Source organism: Vicugna pacos, chromosome 9 (genome assembly GCF_048564905.1).
Source record: "Vicugna pacos chromosome 9, VicPac4, whole genome shotgun sequence".
NCBI classification, from domain to species: domain Eukaryota; kingdom Metazoa; phylum Chordata; class Mammalia; order Artiodactyla; family Camelidae; genus Vicugna; species Vicugna pacos.
Genome location: NC_132995.1, coordinates 8,014,834 through 8,034,150, shown reverse-complemented (window position 1 = coordinate 8,034,150; position 19,317 = coordinate 8,014,834). Strand labels below are relative to the sequence as shown.

Sequence of the window (19,317 nt, the reverse complement as noted above, 5' to 3'; positions counted from 1 at the left end):
CTTATCCAGTCCCACAGGGATGGGGCAGAAGCACATAGTTCTGGGACTGTCATAAGGTTCTCTGGCCTTCTTACCTGTCTGCCTTCTCAGGACAGGAGTCTGGATTTCTCCAGATTAGTTAGGGTGTGTGGGATTGGTGCCAGCATCTCTGCTCTGATCCTGCCACCCAAAGATAGAGATCCTCCCAGCAGTCACTTCTCCAGCCAGCTCCAGGCTGGCTCAGGTGTGAAACACATAGGAAATCTCTATCTGGAGCCAAATTTCTCTCCACCTAAGCTAAGCTTGTCTCTGGGCAGAAGTTAGGAAGAGAAGGTGTGGGCTGGTACCCAGCTTGCTGTAAGGCTGGAGGTTTCTGATAGCATTTGTCTTGACTTGGCGCCACCTAGAGGCTTATAGGGTCCTGGCACCCAGCAGAATCCCATTGTTTCTGCAGAAATTGCTGACATTGGCATCTTTTTGTTTTTGGAGGGTTGTGTGGGGCCAGAGAGGAAGGTGTTATTGATAAGTAATCAGCTGCCCTTCCTATAGCAGCTTCCACTGCTGAGGAAGGGAACTTCTTGCTGCTACTGCAGCCCAGAAAAGGGTGGAGATTTTCCACTTCCTCTTCCCATTGTGTGTTTCCTGTGCCCCAAGCTAGTCAGATGGAACTCCGTTGTCTTGAGACTGGTAGAGGGGAGTTTATCTCCCTGACAGGGCACCTCTCACAGCCAAAGCAGCTGAGTGAAGAGTGGGGCTGTGTATCTCGGGGGCTGGGTTTAGCTGAGCCAGAGACACCAACCAGGCAGTGCCAAAGTTAGTGTTAAGGGACATGGAACAAAGATGCTCATGCCCAAAAGTAGCTCTTCCCAGCCTGGCTGGTTTCCATGGCAACGTCAACTTGACCAGCTCTATCCATTTAATACCTAAGAGCTGTTGTGTCTGTATGTGTTCAGGGCTTGGAGATGGTTTCAGATCCCATCACAACAAATACCAAGGTCAATGTCAAATTGTTCTGTTAGCTCCATAATCTCACAGTATTGAACATTGCTGAAATGGTGTCTACAAATAGAGAGTTTTTGTGATTATTCACCAGTTACCTTCCTACCACATTCAAGGAGATCTGTGGGAGATTCAGAAATGAGTAACAGCAGCAGCTGAAGCCCGTGCTGCTTCAGGAGTGGCGAGCAGGGGCGTGCCCTCCTATGCTGCCCTCCCCCAGCACACGTTTAAGTTATGGGCTGGAGGGCACGAAGTAAGCTGAGCTGGAAGTGCAGAGAATGCAGAGAGGAGGGAGTGAGGTAGAGGGCCTCATGGGAGAGATGGCACCTGAGCTTGGCTTCAGATAGGACCAGGATCTCAGGAGGCAGCGAAAGGGCCTTGAATTCCCTATTCTAGCGTGCCCTCACACCTCACCCAGCCGTCAAGAAATACTATCATTTAATCTTGCTCCAGATCTTCTCCTTTTCCTCTCACAACCCACCCCACCACCACTTACCTGGAATCCCTCTGGTCCAGCCAATCCCCACACGCCCTGTCCTATGTCTCTTGTGCGAAAAGGGGCCCTAGAGCTGGCTCTGTCTCAGTCCAGAGACTCTGAGCCTGAGAACCTTTGGCCTCTGGGCCCCATTAACCCCATAACTGCTTGAAGTTTTCTGTGCACATCTTAGTCTACAGAGAAAACCAATATCTTTCATCAGAATGTCAAAGGGATGTACGACCCAAAGTGGTTCAGAATGCCAGCTTAGCGTCTCACCCTTTTCCGTCTACAGATGAGACAGCTTAGAGCTAGAGATTAATAAATGGCTGATTTGCAAGGTCACCAGGCGGACCAGTCTTGCTGCTCGCTGAACTCTGGTTCACGTGCTGCCTTGTGATGTTGCTTCTTCTGAGATCTGCTTCCTTTTGTCTGTCTAGATAGCTGTTTAAGGTCACAGGGTGTTCCTCGCCTCCTAGCACTTGCCAGGCTCTGTGTGGGACAGGGCTGGACAGCAGTAGACAGACGAGCATGCAGTCCCTGCCTCTGTCTGGTGGGATGGGAGACATTGAACAGGTTCCTGCAGGAGGAGGACACTGAATCTTCCATTCTGGGCCCAGCAGCATGAGAGTTTAGTCTTGGGCTCATCTCCCACCAGGAGAGGTGGGGGTTATATGCGGTGCGCCTACATGCATCGCTGAGGTGGCTGTGACCTCAGCCGGTATTTTCCTCTTTTGGTGGTGCCGATGTGCAAGGTGGTCAGAATCCATTGAGGATTTTCGTCTAGGCACTGAGTTGAGTGGTAGAAAATCCAAACCCAGAGCCTGGTTGACAGCCTGGGTACCAAAGATGGCAGCAGAGTGGCACAGCCAGGGCAAGAACAGGGTTTGGGATCAGGGTCCCTGACCTTGGACCAGTATTCTTACTCTTTGAGCCTTGTATACTGTGATGGATGTGGTGCGCTAACCTCTGAGGTCCCCAGTGACCTCTGACTGTCCCCTCCCCTTCCTCCTGAGTTGGGGCCTCAGTTTAGTTGCCCGGTGGGTGTTCAGACTTTGTCTTGATTCAGCTGGCCTCAAAATGCCTCTTCTGACCCTGTATTGATGTCTCAGGTGACTGACAACCTAATTTCAAAACTATGGTATGTTAGCTGGGTGGGCCTAGGCCCTTACAGAGCCCCTCACCGCTTTCAAAGGGGATTTTTGAAGTAGGTAAGGGCTCTCTGAGCATGGTGGCAGGCAGGTCATCCAGAGCAGGCGTGCTGAACTTGGAGACAGAGCTTGGTGCCCACCTCTCCTTCCCTCACCAGCCTTGCATCCTTGGCGTTGCCTCTAGTGTGAGTTTTCTCAGCCAGCGCGTGGGAGAAACCAGCTCCACCTTCACTTAGGCCGTGGGGGGCCGCACCAGGAGTAAGTGAAATCGCCCCACCAACACCCTGGCTCTGCCCAGAGGTAAGAAATCACTGGTGTCATTGACAGCCATAACAGCTAGTTTGAGCCTGGAGTAGGTCCCTCAGCACTGGCGGGGGTTTGCTTGCTTGAGGGAAGACAAGTCAGAAGGACAAGGTCAAGTCCAAAGGACATCTCGAGGTGGACCTAGCTTTTCACATGACAGACACAGGGCTGGCTTCGCACTTGGAGGCTTCATGTTGCTCTCCTTGCTTCCTGCGGTCTCCTGATACTCCTCAGCTCTGCCGAGCTGCGCCACACAGCTATGGGAGAGGGGGAGGACGCGCGGGGCTTGACCATCTGGGTCCCTGTTAGGCTCCTAGCTGACGAGCTCGGCAAGGAGAGGGAGGGAGGCTAACGTTCCTGAGGATGGTCCCTGAATCACTATCCAGACAGGTTCTGTCACCCCTCTTCCCTCCCAGTCCCACCAAGGAAGAGGGAGAAGCAGCGGCCATCCTTATTGGCCAGCAGTGGAAAGGAGAGGGGACATCCTGGCAGGCAGTGGCATTATCAGCCCCATTTCCTGCCTCCAGCCAGGAGGACAGGTGAGGCTGAGCTCTTACATGAAGGTGCTTAATGACAACAAACACAGCTGTGTGTCTGTCATACAGGCACCTAGGAGAGGCCTGCACCAGACTACATCTGGAAGGAGGCACAGTTATGTTATTAAGTGAGATTCTGAGCCGTGCACGTGCTTCTTTTGTGTTCTTCAGCACAGTCGATCGTCCTCCCCAGGGCAGTTTACTTCTTTTAAGTAAACTCAGTGAAACTTAACAGTAAAGGATTTTGAAACTCAAGGCCAGACAAAAAGTGTGCCCTTGATGTTGAACCCTTAAAATAAATCTTGGGATCAGAGAAATGAAGCTGATAATGGCCCCACATAATTAGTTCCTGTGTTTTTCTTAGTCATTTTCTAACAGACAAATGTTATTTTAAAATACTTTTTATCAAGCCACACTCTCAGGTCAAAACATTTGCCCTGTTTCACGCTCATTAGCCTGCCAGCGAGAGCGCTCAGTAGCTCCATCCCTGCCATCTCTGCAGCCTCCCCTTCCACCACTTCCCTGAGACTCAGACCAGCTCTCAGCTGCTTCTCGTGTGTCTGGCTGTTGGCTCTCTGTTTCATGGTGTGGCGTTCCCGAGTAAAAGAAGCACTGTCCTCAGCCCCTTTTTACAGTCAAAGAGAATGACGCTTAGATGTGTCACTTCCCCAGAATCATACATCTCCTGACTGTGACCCTTTAGGCATGTCGCCTACTACAGAGATTTTTAACTCAGGCGGCCACAGGCTTCCTAAAGGACATATGGGTTTGGGGCATCTGTGAAGCTCTAGGAGCTGTAGGCAGAACTATACACAGTTTATTTTTAGGAGAGGTGGGTCAGAGCTTTTATCTGTCCCAAGGAGCCCATGCCCCAGACAGTTAGGAACCATCATATTTCTTTCGTTTGTTTGGGGGGTGGGTTCGGGTTATTTATTTATTTATTTGGGTACTGGGGGTTGAACCCAGGACCTGGTGCATGCTAAGCACATGCTCTACCACTGAGCTATCTTCTCAGCCCCGGCTTTGGACCATTTTTGTCCCACTAGCCCAGGACGGCTCTCCCAGCCAAGGCAGGTCAGGTCCAGTCCACTTAGGCAGTGGGAGCCCGAACCCCAGAGAGCACAGTGGTCCCGGCTCAGACTTTGCAGCCAGTTAGACAGGATTTGATTCCCAGACCGAGAGACTGATTTCTGCAGCCTCTCTTGGCCTCAGATTCTTTATCCTTGAAATGGGTTGATAACAGCCCCAGCCTCATAGAATTGTGAGGACTCACGGAACCAAGCCTAGCGTGGATTAGGCTTTTCATTTGGGTTAGCTTGTTTTCCCTTTCTCAGTACACTGGGATTCCACGATGGGCAGAGTACGGGTGGTAGTGGGGGCAGGGGGTACGCAGTCCTTTTGATGAACTACATAAGAATTCCCCCACTGTTTCCATCAGCTCTTCCACTAAGGAGATATGTGGAGGGTCCCTGTGACTCTAGGAAAGGGACAGAGGCCTGGTCTTGTGACAGACTCCCTCGTAGACTGTCTGTTGGCATGGGTGGGTGGTTGTGCTCACCCGTCTGGTCAGGAAGCCAGGAGGTTTTCTGCATTGGGGTGCCTGTCTCCAGGGGCAACTGGAAGAGCAAAGAATGGTGCCCTTTATGATAGAATCTCTCTGGATCGTGGAGTCTCGGCTTGAGGGGGAGGGGTCAGGAAGCCCCAGGCGTACAGTGCTTCCCTTCAGCAGGGGCCTGGGACACGGAGGTGGGCCCGGTCCCTGGCCCTGTGCCACTGCCAGGTGTGCCGCCTTGGGCCCCGGCTTGCGGGGAGAGGATGGGGTTGGCCTTGTCGAAGGGCCCTGGGCTGCCCTTCGACAAGGTACAGTACCCAGTGTAGCCTTCCTTGGCTGCCGGCCCACTGGTTTCACCAACTGCCCAGGACCAGTATCTGCTTTGAGCCCCAGACCCACCAACCTTGGTCTTGGTTTTCTCTTTCCTCAGAAATCAATGACCGGGAGCAGAAGTTACATGCCCTTAAGGAGGTACTCAAGAAATTTCCAAAGGAAAACCATGAAGTCTTCAAATACGTCATCTCTCACCTGAACAAGTATGTTGCAGGGCTTGCTTATTTGGTCTTCCCTCCTTTGAAAACCTCCAATCAGGGCCAGTCAGCCGCAGAATGGGGCTGATCAAGGCTTTGTCCTCAGCTTGGTGGCAAGGCCAGCCCAGCCTGTCAGGGTGCTGGTCCACCTCCCCAGTGGGGGCACATCTGGCTCGCTGAGAAGCATCCGAGGCTTTTGGCCCCTCATCTCAGGTTTTTGTTCTGGTTCTGTCTGAGTAGAGGCCTGGGTACCCCCAGCACGTCCGAAGTCCTTTCTCCAGGATCGGTGTTTGCTGACTGGTGTATGACAGAACACTGGGCTGAGACAGATGTGCTGTGTGAAAGAGTGAACTCCAGTCAAGCAAGTACAGGGAGTTGCAGTCAGGAGGCCTGTTAAACTGAATGGTTCCCAAATGTATTCACACACAGAATAGATTCTTTTTTCCAGGTAAACGTATTCCTCTCTTGACAGAAGTGGTGTTTTATGGAACCCTGGCTTGGGGGACACACACACTCCCTCTCTCTGCACAACCACAGCATTGTCTCCCACTGGGGACTTGGGGGAGAGTCCCTGAGGCATTCTGCCCACCTACAGGGCTTGCGGGGGCCTCGGGTGAGCCAGGGTATCAGGGCCGCTCCTCAGGGCCTGGCCACGTGGAGACGCTGCAGCAGAGGACGGAGCGTGGAGGCGCTCAGGCCTCGACTCCCAGGCCAGGGCCACGAAGAGCTGTGCTGGGGCGTTTTCTGTTCTCAGGCTGCGGGTGGGCAGGCAGGGAGAGCAGCCAGGGCGGCAGTGACCATGAGCACAGGTGGTCAAGACCAGGGCCCACTGCCCTGCAGAGCTCTGACCTTGAGTTTGGTGTCACCTGCAGAGTCAGCCACAACAACAAAGTGAATCTCATGACCAGTGAGAACCTGTCCATCTGCTTCTGGCCCACCTTGATGAGACCCGACTTCAGCACCATGGATGCCCTCACGGCCACGCGGACCTACCAGACAATCATTGAGCTCTTCATCCAGCAGTGCCCCTTCTTCTTCCACAACCGGCCCATCAGCGAGCCTCCCGGGGCCACGCCCAGCTCCCCCTCTGCCCTGGCTTCCACCGTCCCCTTCCTCACCTCCACACCTGTCACGAGTCAACCGTCTCCACCCCAGTCGCCTCCGCCAACCCCCCAGTCCCCGATGCAGCCACTTCTCCCCTCCCAGCTTCAAGCCGAACATACGCTGTGAGCCCCTGAGGCCCAGGACAAAAGGAGACAAGGTCTTCTCTCTTTGATGGTGGCATTTGGCCTTGAACAGAACCAAGTCTACTGGGCAGGGGTGAGGAGGGTGTCCCCGTCTCCTGTCACCTCAAGACCTGAGCAGTAGAACCAGCCAGCAGTCCACCAGAGGCTGGGCCATCCAGTGCTCTGAGCCCAGCACTGCAGACCCGGGGCTGGCTGCAGGCCACAGCTGGGGCCCTGCCCTTTGACTTGGACCCTTTTGAGGACTGAACTAGCCCAGCAGCAGCCCCCATGGCCCTCCACATGCTCGCTGCTCCCTGGACCCCTCCCCCATCAATCGTGCACACCAGCCTCAGGGCGTCCGCCCACAGGACAGAGCTCTGGCCTTGGCTGGGGTGGGGAGGAGGAGGCTGCCCCAGAGCTGGGCCAGCAACCCCTAAAGAGAACACTTCCCGTCCATTGCGCCTGTCTCTTCCCACCTTCCCTGTCTGCACCCCAACCCCAGTCAGGGGGTGCAGCCTGATTATCAGCCTCCTGGGAACCCGTAGGCCATGGCTCTGCCGCCCCAAGGTACAGTGCTGAGGTCATTTGCCCGGCAGAGCAGAACGGAGGGAGAGTAGCTTTGTGTCTGGACTGAGAGAGTGCAGCTTCCCTCCACCCACCATGCACTCCCCCCCTCCCCACATCACAGGCTTCAGGGATATATTCCCTTTAAAACAAAGGAACACTGGAAGAAAAATGGAAATTTATCCCTCCAATAATTTTTAAGAAGAAAAGGAAGAAACTACAGGAAGAAAACTACAGACCTCAAGATTCAGCTCTCTCCCCACCTCTGCTGAGGGCAGACAGGTGGAGGGTGGTCCTTGTCTTCGTGGCAGCAAAACAGGGATGCCCAGGGGTGGTTGCCTGAGAGCCTGCTGGGTTCCCACTTAATCCTGACACTAGATTCCCCCTCAACCCAAGAATACAGTTTGAGCCTTTTGTGGGAAAAGCTGGGGAGACCAGCTGCCTTGGAACACACTACAGTGCTGTGGGAACACTACTGCGTGCGTGTGTGTGCACGTGGGGGGTGGGGGCCGCTAGGGGTTTTATTTCATGTATTTGGTGTTGAAGTTGAATCATTTTCATCCTGGGCTGTAGGTGGTGCCAGCCTGGGTATTTGCGGGAATGGGGCAATGTGGGGGGAACTCTGTAGTGTGGTGGTCAGCTGGTGACACACGGGGCATCCTTCATGCTCCCAGGCCTTCGGGGCCCAGAGGAATGAAAGGCACAAAGGCCACCAGTTGTGAGGAGGGCCTTGTGCCTGCCTGTCACCATCCTCACCCCATGGCCATCCCCTGCCCTTCTGGCCTTTCCACTGGCCCCTGGGAGAACCCTTCTCATGCCTCACATCTGTCCCCAAACACAGCAGCCCTGCTGAGGCCGCTCCAGATACTGTCTGTCCCCACTCCCCACACGGCTGGGCCGTGGCCTCTGCAGTGGAGAAGCCTGACACTAAGGTACCGCGGGCGTAGGGGCGTGGGGTGGAGGGCCCACACACCACACAGTCCTCCGGGTCTCTTTGCACTTTAAGAAGCAGCACCTACGGTATGTTCGAGGATGCCTGGGTCGCCTCAGCCGGGTGGCCTGACAAAGTAGGAGATGCCTCGGAATGATCTCGGCCACTCCCAGCCCCAGATGCTTCCTGTTGGCTGTTGGAGGGTGGGAGTAGGCCCTTTTCTCACTAATTTCTTCCTCTGGATAAGCTGGATATCTTACCATTTGTAGTTCTTGTACGGCAAAATAAGGTGCTTGGGAAAACTAAATTACACCTGCAAGTTTTACTGCCCCCTTAAGGATACAAGTCAAAAAACAAATCCAAGGTACATGGATGCTTTATGTAAATGATGGATGATGAATTTCTTTTCTGGTGCATCTGTGCCTGATGCTTTAGGTCAGGGCTTGGCTGACAGGTGATGTTTATGTTTAGTTTTGACTGAGATTGGCCTGTGTTTCTCGGGCCCTCCACCTCCCCCAGCTCTGAGTCCAGGCTGGTGAGGTAATTACTCCATTGAGTTAATCTCTGCCCTTTTCTCTAGGTCATGTTCACCTACTCCCAGTCACCCCTTCAAGGTATTGGGTGGGGGGTGGAAGGGAAGCCATGGAGGTGGCCTAGGGCCACTCTCTGTTGTGTGAACTAAAACCGAAGTAGCCCAGTTCCCTCCCACTGCCCAGTCTACACTGCCACCTCCTTTGAGCTGGCACACCAGGCCACACCGCCACCTGTAGCCTGGCCTCTGCACCAGGAACTTCACAAGCCCTCAACTCTCCTCCTTCCCGAGCCACTCCCGTCCCTGAGACTGCATAAACATGTAAGTGGTAGGTGATTATTCCGGAAGGGGAGGGGGCACAGTAAGGGACAAGCACCTGTGCTGTGAAGCCCTACCCATGCGGGAGCAGCAGAGACCAGGCTTCCACAGGGCAGCCTCTGGTCTCTGGGCAGCTGCAGGGCCCCTTCACACACCTGCACCCCTCCTTCCCGTGTCTTGCAGGACTTGAGGGATGCGCCACCAGGGACTGGTGGCTGGTGCCCTAAAGAGCCACAGTTGGACAGGAAGCTCTTGGGATCTCCTTAGTTTCCTCTGCTAACTCTAGCTTCTCATTTTCTGCTGCTTGGGCTGGAGGACGTTTCTCAGTCATTCTGAGTTATTGCCACCAGGAGCAGAATTGGGCCCTGGGCTTCAGCTTCCAGTTGCGGGGTGGAGTCAGCATTCAGATCAAATGGGCACTTAGAGGGGGCCCACGACGGGGACCCATGTATTGGGGCATGCTGACCTTAACTGGAATGTCCCACCCCTCCCATTCATCTAGCATGTTAAGCTCTGGAAAGTTCTTTCACAAGTCATTGTGTGAGCTGCACCACAGCTCTCCTGAGTGGCGGGAATGGCAAGCATTAATTAGCCTTGGCCAAAATGAATAAGCAGGTCCGTGGGGTGTCAGACATGCTGCATGCCCCACAGCAAAACAGTGGGGCGCCCGGAAGCTCTCCCTGTCTGGTGTTCTTTTTACATTCACGAAAGTGTAGACACCACGTTTGGAAATGAACAGCCCTTGATTGTAAGTGTAAGGCTATTCCGGATCTGTGACACTGATGCTTCCACAGAGGGAAGTGGTCCAAGGTTAGGAGGCGTGGCTTGTGAATTTGCCCTGAATTCTTGGCTATGTTGCATATTGGATATTACAGTGCATTTATTCCTACATTCTGTCAAGCCCTTCCTGTCGTGACGTTTTGAAGAGGAATGCTAAAATGTTGAGTACTGTTTCCTGGGTTTTCCTACACCCCACTGCCACCTTGGTCTTCCTGCTTAAGGCAGGAAGCACACTGCAGGTGAGATGAATGCATCTGTCTTCACCAGGGTGGACGGAGGGTGACATCCTGAGGGCAGCACTCTGGCCAGGGAGGAGCTACGAGGGATGCCTTCCCTTGTCCCTGTGCCTTGGCTCCTGGTTTTGGTGGGGGTTGCTGGGGCTGGAGGGATGCCCTGTGCCCTAGGCCACAGCTCTTCCAGCCTCAGTCCTGAACCCCAAAACCAGCCAGCTGCAGCATTTGTAGTCAAAGATCTTGTCCATCTGTGCACTCCCCAGTCTCCTGTGAGGAGAACCACACGGTTTGGGATTAGGATATCTGCCAAAGGAAGTGTCAGCTCAGCCAGTGGCTGCTTTTCCAAGAGAAGAAAGTTCCAGGGACTTGGGTGGGTTGCTGGGGACCAGGCTCCCTCTCTCCACAGTCCTCATGGGCATGGTGTACCATGGGCCCGGCTTGCTGGGGACAGTCACGGGGATCAGTCCCAGGCGCTGCTGACCACAGACCTTGGATGGAGGAGTTGCCTTCACTCCTGTTGCTTGGCAGGTTCAAGCTGCTCATTTGTGCTTAGGTGAAAGGACGACTGAGCGTGTATGCCGGACCTGAGTCACATCACTGACTGCTGGTGATCACACCAGTGAAGGCCTGGTGTGAGGGAAAGGCCATTCTCTTCCAAGGGCCTGGGCCTCCCCCCGGGCTGGGCCTGCCGTCACTGTCTTAGAAGGGAAGGATTCTTCTTACCTCCTCCTGGGAGCCATCTTTCAACTGGCCATCGCCTGCAGACTCCTCCAGGGTCAGAGGTGGCCGCCCGCAGCTCCCTGCCCCGCAGTCCAGCAGCCCGCCTGTGGCGCGCTCCAACAGTGATGTCACACTTGAGTGTAGTCGAGACAGGGCGTAAGTTATTGTTTGCATACAAAAGAATCATGTTCCCTGTGTACATTAAAAAAAATGTCAGAATTGTATGGGAATAAAACTTGTTTGAAAATTTGGAATAGTGCTGCTGCCAGCTTATTTTTCTGGTACTTGTATTTTCACATGTTAAATGATCTTTATATATGTTGGATTAACAAATATTTTGAGTTTCCTGAGAAAGAAAACATATTAATGGTATTGAAATGTGTTAGTAGTCTGGCTGTGTGCCCAAAATTCTGTTTCGCAGCAAAAGTGGAGAACTGTATGTAAAGAAAGTATAACAATTATTTCATTGTATTTTAGGGGCTTTAACCAGGACATCCTCTAGTTGGTGTTAGGAATGTTTGCTTAATTTCCAGATTTTTTTTTAAACACATCGTGGGTTTTTTGAGGCTCCAACCTTATTAGTGCATGGTCAGCTGTCAACTAAGGCTGAGGCATCTCTGACTGAGGTGTTTTTGTTTGGTTTTGTTTTTTAAAATCATGTATTTGCTACAAAGTATTGTACTTGTCTCGATGGGAATGGTGTAAAAAACTGAAAAGGCCTTATGTGATATGTATCATAGTTAATAAATCAATCTTGTAAAAAACCAGACCTGAGAGAGATGAAGGTGGCCCCTCCACCAAGGGCCCGGAGCACACCCCCAGCGGGCGGGCCCGTGGTCCCATGGGGACACTGGCTCCATCTCAGACATCGGCAGGAGGAGCACCGTGGGTCTCTGGCCAGGCGGTGAGAGGGCCCCCAGCACCCCAGGAGAGGAGCTCTCAGTAGAGCCAGGCCTACGGGGAGCTGCCACCTCTGGTCCCGGAACTGCTGTTAGGAGCCCCTACCTGTGCACGGCCGCACCAGCCTCCTTCCCTGTCCCCTGGCAGGGTGGGCTGCTTCCTTGGGTCCACAGTTATTCCTGCAGTTTACTTCAGGTTGTCATACAAAGCATCACCCACAGACCCCTGTGGCCTCAGGGACCCAGCAGGCCAAGGAGACAGCAAAGCTCCTGTCCTTCCTTCTCACTCCTGGTTGTCTGGGCGCAGGCCACACCAGTGGTGCAAGGGTTGGATGCCAGCTTTACTCCTGGGTGACCCAGGAGAGCTGGCCTTAGGACAGCACCTCCAGGGATGGAGGTTGGCCGCCCCTCAATGAAACCTCAGCCACTCAGGCTCGGCCTGCTCTGTCCCTGCTCCGTCCTCACCCCTTCTTCCTTCTAGGCTCTCTAGGTCACCTCCCAAATGCCACCAGCAGCCACGACCTCTCTGTTCCCACTGCCTCCATTCTGGCCCCAGGCCTAACTCAAGCTCGCCTGGACTCTGATGGGCCCCCACACCTTCAGTGGCCTCCCCGCCCTCAGTCCTCATTCCCCAGTTATTCCAGAAGGAAGACCTGTGGTAGGAGTGGGGACTCGTCACCTTACAAGATGCCCCGCTCCCCTCCTGTGCCCACAGCAGACACGGTCATCGGTCACAACACTCCCACGGAGCTTGGGCCCTACACGCCTCTAGGCAGCCACTGCCGATCAGCCAGCTGTCACTGGCTTCTCCCTGGGCAGTCCCTCATGCCTGCTGGGGGCCAGCCAGGGTCCCCTCCCTCTGGACTCAAACTGCCTGCCTCCCCTTCCTCCAGTCCATCTCCCGGCATCTGTCAAAATCATTCCCATTCTCTGAATGCAGTTTGGTTGCTTCCAGCTTCCAAGTCTTTGTACTGTTCCCTCTGCCTGGAATTCCTTCTATCCACATGCCCCCAAACCTCACCTCTGCCATTCAGAGCCTTGCCTGTCCTTCAAAGCAAGTCTTCCTCTAGAAAATCTTCCAGGATCCTTTCACATGTTGACTTACCCCACACTTATTTGCCTGCTACCAGGATTTATGTGACTCCCATAAATGCTTCAGCATTTGTCCTTTTTAAAAAAATTTTACAGTATACAGTTGGTACTCAATATGTGTGCCAACATAAGTCTGTCTTTTGTCTCTAGTTCTTGATGTTCAAGTTACATGTTGTTGTATACTTAAACCTCTCAGCCACCGTCCACCCAAGTCAAGAGCTTGGAGGGGGCCGGGCCTGTGGCTCCCCAATGTGTCCTTTCCGAATGCCTAACAAGGGGCCTTGAACATGGTAGGTCCTCGGTTTTTTGTGGTGTTTTTTGTTTTTTGTTTCTGTTTTCAGGTTTTTAAACTTTTTATTTGCATATTTTAAAAATGTGCATTCAATAATTAAAATCATTTGAACAAAAAAAATGGCACACTGATTAAACTGCATTTTACAGTCTGCACGACACCTTGGACCACCTTGCATTTCATTCTAGATTTCACTGTTGACCCACCCAGCTTCCTCCTTCACCAACATGCAAGTTCTTTTCCTTCCCTGCCTGCCAGACAGGCAGATGGGAGAGGCAGGCGCAGCCTTCGTTGTCAGTAGTTCACCATTTTTGATGTGAAAAGGGGCAGCACAGTCATTTCAACTTGATCCAATCTCTTTGCGTCTTACAAAGTTAAACAGGTAAAAGAAGTAAAATAAGAAGGTAATGCTTGTGGAATGTACAGTGCATATTGGCGGCACACGTCTCACTTGACTCGCCTGCTTGCTTCTCCTGTTCAATTGTTTCTTTGGAAGGCAGTGGATTTTTCTCTTGCGTTTCTGTCTTCTTCAATTTCGACTTACCAAATTTCTCAATCTCAGCCATATCGGGTTTGTCAGACATGGTTGCAGGCTAAGCGGAGCGAGGAGCAAGCAAGCTGAGTCCAGTCTATGCAGTGCCCACTGCCGAGTGCCGGTCCTCGGTTTGTAGAATACAGTGATGCATCTCTGCCTTGCCCTTGACTAGAGGCTCTGTCTATAAGCTGACCTCTCCCACGTGACTCCACTCCAAGCGCAACATTCCTGTCCACCTGCCTGTGACACTCGACTTGGTGACTCCAGTGTGACACATCTACAACCAAATCCTGACCCCTTTCTCCAAAACTGTTCCCCACAAGCCAGAATCCCTGGAGGCCTCCTCCGGGTGTTACTCTCCCATTCTCATCAACCGGGCCCACCTCCAAGATCCATTTTACCTTCCACCATTTTCCTCATTTCCTGCCACCCTCTTGATTGAATCTCACAGCCTCCTCTCTGGCTTCCCTGCCTCCAGCCACACCCCCTTCCATCTCCTTGTAGCAGCCAGAGAGAGCTTTTCAAAACAGATCTGGCCATGCCACCCCCGCTTAACACTTTCTGGGGCTTCCCAGCACCCGCAGAGACAAACTTCAGCAAGTCCTGTGAGGCCCTCTGCGGACCTCCTTGGGAGTCTTACTACATTTGTAGCCCGTGATCCAGCTTTCTGATTCCCTGAGGGTCTGCGCACCTCAGGCGTTTTGCACATGCTGGTCCCTCATGGAACATTGTCCTTCCCTCCATCCACCCCTCCTTGCTAATTAACTCCCTCCTTAACCTTTAGCTTTCAGCTCTGTGGACTCTTCCTTGGGAAAGTCACTCCCTCCCCGTAAACCAATTCCTTTGCTTTCAAAGAAAAAAAAAATCTTCTCTTCAACAGCATTTTCCTCTGTTTGTTACTCATTCAGATTGTATTTGCCCATTTAACACATATTTCCTGAGCATTTACTCGGTGCCAGGCCCCCTGGGACCCAGCCGGGAACTGACCTCTAGTGCAACAGACACAGAAAACAGGCAAAGATATGAATGTATGTATGCTGTGATATTGAGCGCGCATAAGGTGTTAGGAGGGAGGATGTGGATTTGGCGGAGTAGGGATGTTATTTAGGGTGGTCGGGAAGACCCCTCTGGGGACGTGACATCATTACAGCGGGCTGGTACCAGGGTGAGACACTTGCCTGGGGTACAAAACTTAAAGGGACACAAATAGTGATCAAGATAAAAAATATTTCAACGCATTTTTTAAAACATCAAAGCCAAAAAAAGTCCATGATGATCAAAATTTTAGATAAAAAACAGATTCAGTAACAGTGCTGTGAAGCCTGAGGCAAAAAGAGAACTCAGTAAGGCAGCCTGGAATCCGGAGGGAAGTGATTAGACCAGAGCAGGGACAGTGAAAGTGGAGACAGGAGGTGGGAGTCCAGATATTTTAAAGATCAGGGCGACAGAATTTGCTCAAGATTGCACGTAGCTGTGAGAAAGAGGAGGTGGGATGACTCCAGGGTTGACACAAAAGTATCTAATTACCATCTGTTCCCAAGCTGCAGCCAGCACCTAGCAGTTACTAGGCGCTCAGGAGCGCCCGGTCGACTGCGGAAAGTGGAGAATGCGGCGTTACTCCACGAGGCCACCAGGGGTCAGCAGAGCGCCGCCCTGTCCAGCCATGTTCCGGCCTGGGGGCTTGGGAAGCGTTTTAAGGGAGGGGGTTAGGAAAGCAAAAAGCAGTGGGGACAGGAGGGGAGGCGGGATCTGAGAATGCGGTTGGGAGTGTCCCAGGAGCAGGCTGAGAAGCAGGGGGATGAGCTACTACTCCTGGCCTTTCATCTAACTATCCATCCATCCATTCAATCCAGGGGGCCAGGCCACACAGGGCTTCATAGGGCAAGATAATAAGCTCAAAGTTTGGCCTGAGGGCACTGGGGAGCCATGGGTGTGGTTTGAGCATGGCAGAAACTGGGTCGAATTTGCAGGACGAGGGAGAAGAAGGTGGGGAATTCAAGAGACACTGCATACAGGGAACTCTGCCACCTGGGTGGAGGTTAAGGAGCACTCAGTCGACATAAATATCAGTAAGACAAATCATATTCATCAAAGCTAAGAACATTTGAAAAAAAGACACAAATGAACTTATTTACAAAACAGAAACAGACTCACGGACATAGAAAACAAACACGGTTATCAGGGGAGAAAGGGGATGGGAAGGGATAAATTAGGAGTTGGAAATTTACAGATACTACTATATATAAAATAGATAAACAAGTTTAAGGTGGGGGAGGGTATAGCTCAAGTGGTAGAGATGTATGCTTATCATGGAGGAGATCGTAGGTTCAGTCGCCATGGAGGAGGTCCTGGGTTCAATCCCCAGGACCTCCTCCAAAAATAAATGAACCTAAATAATTACCTCCCCCCCCAAAAATGTTTAAAAATAAAAAGTTTATACTGCACAGCACGGGGAACTATATTCAGTATCTTACAGTAACCTATAATGAAAAAGAATCTGAAAAGGAATATATATGTATGACTGAAACATTATGATGTACACCAGAAACTGACACAACGTTGTAAACTGACTATACTTGAATTAAAAAAAAAAGAACTAAGAATTTTTGGACACCAACAACGTATCAGGCCCTATTTTAATAATTTTTCATGTATCAACTCAATTTTCACACAAACTCTACAAAGTAGGTATTATCATTATCCTCTTTTTTCATCTGAGGAAACCAAGGCACAAATGGGCCAAGTGATTTGTCCAACATCACAAGCTAGTAAGTGGGGGTTAGGATTTGAATCCAAACCCCATGGCTCTTCCTTTGGCTGCTGTATGTAACAAATGACTGGCTGGCTGGCTTCCAACAACAGAAATGTATTCTCTCACCATCTGGAGGCCAGAAGCCCCAGATCAAGGTGTCAGCAGGGCTGTGCTTCTCCAAAGGCTCTAGAGGAGAACTGTTGTTCCTCGTCTCTTCCAGCCTTTGGTGGCTCCAGACGTCCCTTGGCATCCCTCCAATCTCTGCCTTGTCTTCAGTGGCCTCCTCCTCTTTTCCCCTGTGTATTTCTCCTGTCTGTCTCCTCTTCAACCTCTTAGGATTCTTGTCGCTGGAGTTAGAGCCTGAGTTTGGACTTTAGAAAAATGAATTCTTTCTGTATTCATTCTCTTAATACTTATTTCTCTCACTAACATTCTATTTTTGAGATGCATATGGTTGTGGGGCACAGTGGCTCATTTATTTTGGGAGTACTGTCAGATTATCCCCATTTTACGGATGAGGATAATGAGACAGAGAGATGAAGGAAGCTGCCCAAGCTCACAAAGTGGAGCCAGAAGTAGAACTTGAACCCATTGAGTCATCTTCTTAAAATGAAGCTCTCTTAACAGGGAAGAATGAGGTTGTTTAGGGAGAAGTCATTGGAATCCCCAAACACACAACTCATGCACCCCACATACCCCCATGCTCTCAGTGTCTACCAAAATCCTTGTCCCTCTCCTTGATTTCCCCTGGTGACAGGGAGCTCATCACCTCTGAAGGACACATACTTTCCTTCACCCTCACTTCCACCCAGGCTGCTTTGGGAGTAGTAGGCTCTCCGTGCTTTGATGGAAAATACTCCCAAAGCAGAGGAAGGCCCAGGAGAGCTGAATGCAGCTGAGAGGTTGAGAAGCCAGGCTAGGGCAGGAGGTGTTGGATATGCGCCCCAGGTGGTAACTGCTCACTCCTTTGCCTGCCCTGGGTACTACACCAGCCCTCTTGGATTTCCCCAAACCTTTTCTCAGGAGTCCCCTGTAAAATGTCCCTCAGTTTCCAGCTGGAGGACCCCAGCCCCTTCGACCTGGGGCCCAGCCTGATGCGCATCTGGGCCCAGAAGCTGCCCTATTTCTTCCCAACTGTATGATCAGAGCTGCAGAAGGGCACAGACCTCACAGAGCAGCCCGCCCATCTCACAGATGGGACACTGAGACCCCAAATCGTGTGTGTTTGAGTTTATCAGTGACTCCGTAAGTGATGCAGAGGTGAAAGGATTTGTGTCTGGGTATATGAGGGCAGACGTGAGGACTCGGGTGTCCCGAGGGGCTGCTGGGATGCTAAGTTCTCTTGGGGGAGATGGGGTGATGGTTCCTCCCAATGGGGTATGGAGATAGTGCCTGAACTCTGGTGTTCCCCTCTCGTGGTGAGAGAGCTGATTCCGAGGTTCTCGTTTTGATGCTACGGGACTGGACTCCCGATGCTGCGATGGGGTGAGGGGACTCGGACACCTCAGCAGCCCGGGACTCCCTTGCTGGGATCCCCCCACCACGGAAAAGGCCAAAGTGGCTAGCGCTGGGCAGGACCGAGGGGCGGAGACTCAGTGGGCGGGGCTCCAGCAGACCCCGCCCCCGCCCGCCAGCGCTGTCCCCGCGCAACCAAGTCTGCGAGGCCTGGGTGGGCGCGGAGAGCCTAGCGCCACAGCCCGCGCACCCCGCCAAGCCCGGCCCGCTCCGGGGTCTATGGGGCCGCTCCTCTGCGCCGCCCCGCCGGCCCCACGCCGTGCCCGGAGCCTGCCCCGCGGCCAGGTAACGAGGCTGTGGGTCTTGCAGGTAGGGGACAACGGTGGCTGACATGGGGGGACGGGGAACTCCTGGGTCCTGGAGGAAAAGAGGACCAGAACTCCAGTGTCCTGGGGGCTAGGGCATCAGAACGCCTGTATCCCGAGGCTGAGGGAAGGGGCGCACGCATGTTTGGATCCTGGATATAAATAGGGGATGGGGGGTTCTGGACGCCAAGGTCTAGGACATTTGGACACCTGGTTGTGAGACTTGGGGGCGGCGTGGATATGGGGGAGAAGGGTGGATCCTGAATACCTAGTCTTGGAGGAATGAAGACCCAATTGAACATGTTCCTGGTTCTGAGGGATCCGGATACCAGGACACCTGGGCCCCGAGTGTCGGGTCCATCCTGAGGGCGTCCTCAGGCTGAGGCTCTGGCCACCGCATCGGGGGTTGAGGCGCGCAAGCCCAGGTCTTCAGGGAGGAAGTTGTGGTTGCCGAGGTTTGGCGGCCCGGACACGTGGCACCACCCTGAGGGGCCGAGAGTGGCCCCTGGGCAGAGCATGGGGTGGGGTCCCTGCCCTCTGCCCCTCTACCTCCTCAGCCCAGCCCGGGAAATAAGCGCACCGCAGATGTGAGGAACCGGACTCCCCAGATGGGCTTGAGGGGGACGGTTCCCCGAGGCAGAGGGCTTTGGGGGCTGGAGCCGGGCTCGCCTGGGCCCCGGCAAGGCGCCCGCCCCCCGCCCGGCTTGGGCATGCTTGGCACGCAGCGCGCGGGCCGGTCGGATCCGTATGCGCGCCGCGTGCGCCTATTGGTATGCGGGAGCCGGCCCGGCGCGGGCGTGAGGCGGGCGCGCTGGCGGGCGGCGCGGGGGAGGCGGCGGCGGGGCACGTCCTCGCCCTGAGCTGAGCCCGGCGCGGTAAGAGCTGCGGACTGTGCAGCGGGGCCTCTAGGGAGGGGAAACTGAGGCACCATCTCCTTGCTGGGACCCTGCGCCCCACGCGGACCTCGGTTTCCCTAGCGGGTGTCCCAGGTGCTCCCGCGGGCACTGAGAGCTGCCTCGCGCTCCTTCCCGCTGCAGGAGACGCGGGTCCCGAGTCCCGCAGGCTGCTCTGAGCCCGCCTGAGCGGGTTCCCGCGGAG

At 53.3% G+C, this 19,317-nt stretch overlaps 2 protein-coding genes across 2 annotated transcripts in view; one reads left to right on the top strand and one right to left on the bottom strand.

Annotated features, from left to right (window-relative positions):
* ARHGAP35 (Rho GTPase activating protein 35) overlaps positions 1-11,596 on the top strand; it is a 109,060-nt gene extending 97,464 nt beyond the window's left edge. Inside the window, exons 6-7 of the mRNA XM_072966792.1 lie at positions 5,426-5,531; positions 6,398-11,596. Coding sequence (XP_072822893.1) covers positions 5,426-5,531; positions 6,398-6,755 — 464 coding nt within the window. The 3' untranslated portion in view covers positions 6,756-11,596. The remainder of the gene's footprint in view (positions 1-5,425; positions 5,532-6,397) is intronic.
* An 812-nt stretch (positions 11,597-12,408) lies between these two features.
* LOC102536435 (thymosin beta-4-like) lies at positions 12,409-13,721 on the bottom strand. The gene is made up of 2 exons (XM_072966396.1): positions 13,564-13,721; positions 12,409-12,431 (listed from the first exon to the last, which is right to left on the bottom strand). The coding sequence occupies exons 1-2, from the start codon at positions 13,694-13,696 to the stop codon at positions 12,409-12,411; spliced, it is 156 nt and encodes a 51-aa protein (XP_072822497.1). The 5' UTR covers positions 13,697-13,721.
* Positions 13,722-19,317: the final 5,596 nt, after the last annotated feature.

Coding starts and splice junctions, on each gene's coding strand:
- LOC102536435 (XM_072966396.1), bottom strand. CDS start 13,696: ATGTCTGACAAACCCGATATGGCTGAGATTGAGAAATTTGGTAAGTCG. Junction 12,432..13,563: donor GAAGCAAGCAGGCGAGTCAA/GTGAGACGTGTG, acceptor CTGTGGGCACAG/GAGGGGAGCGGGGCATCTTG.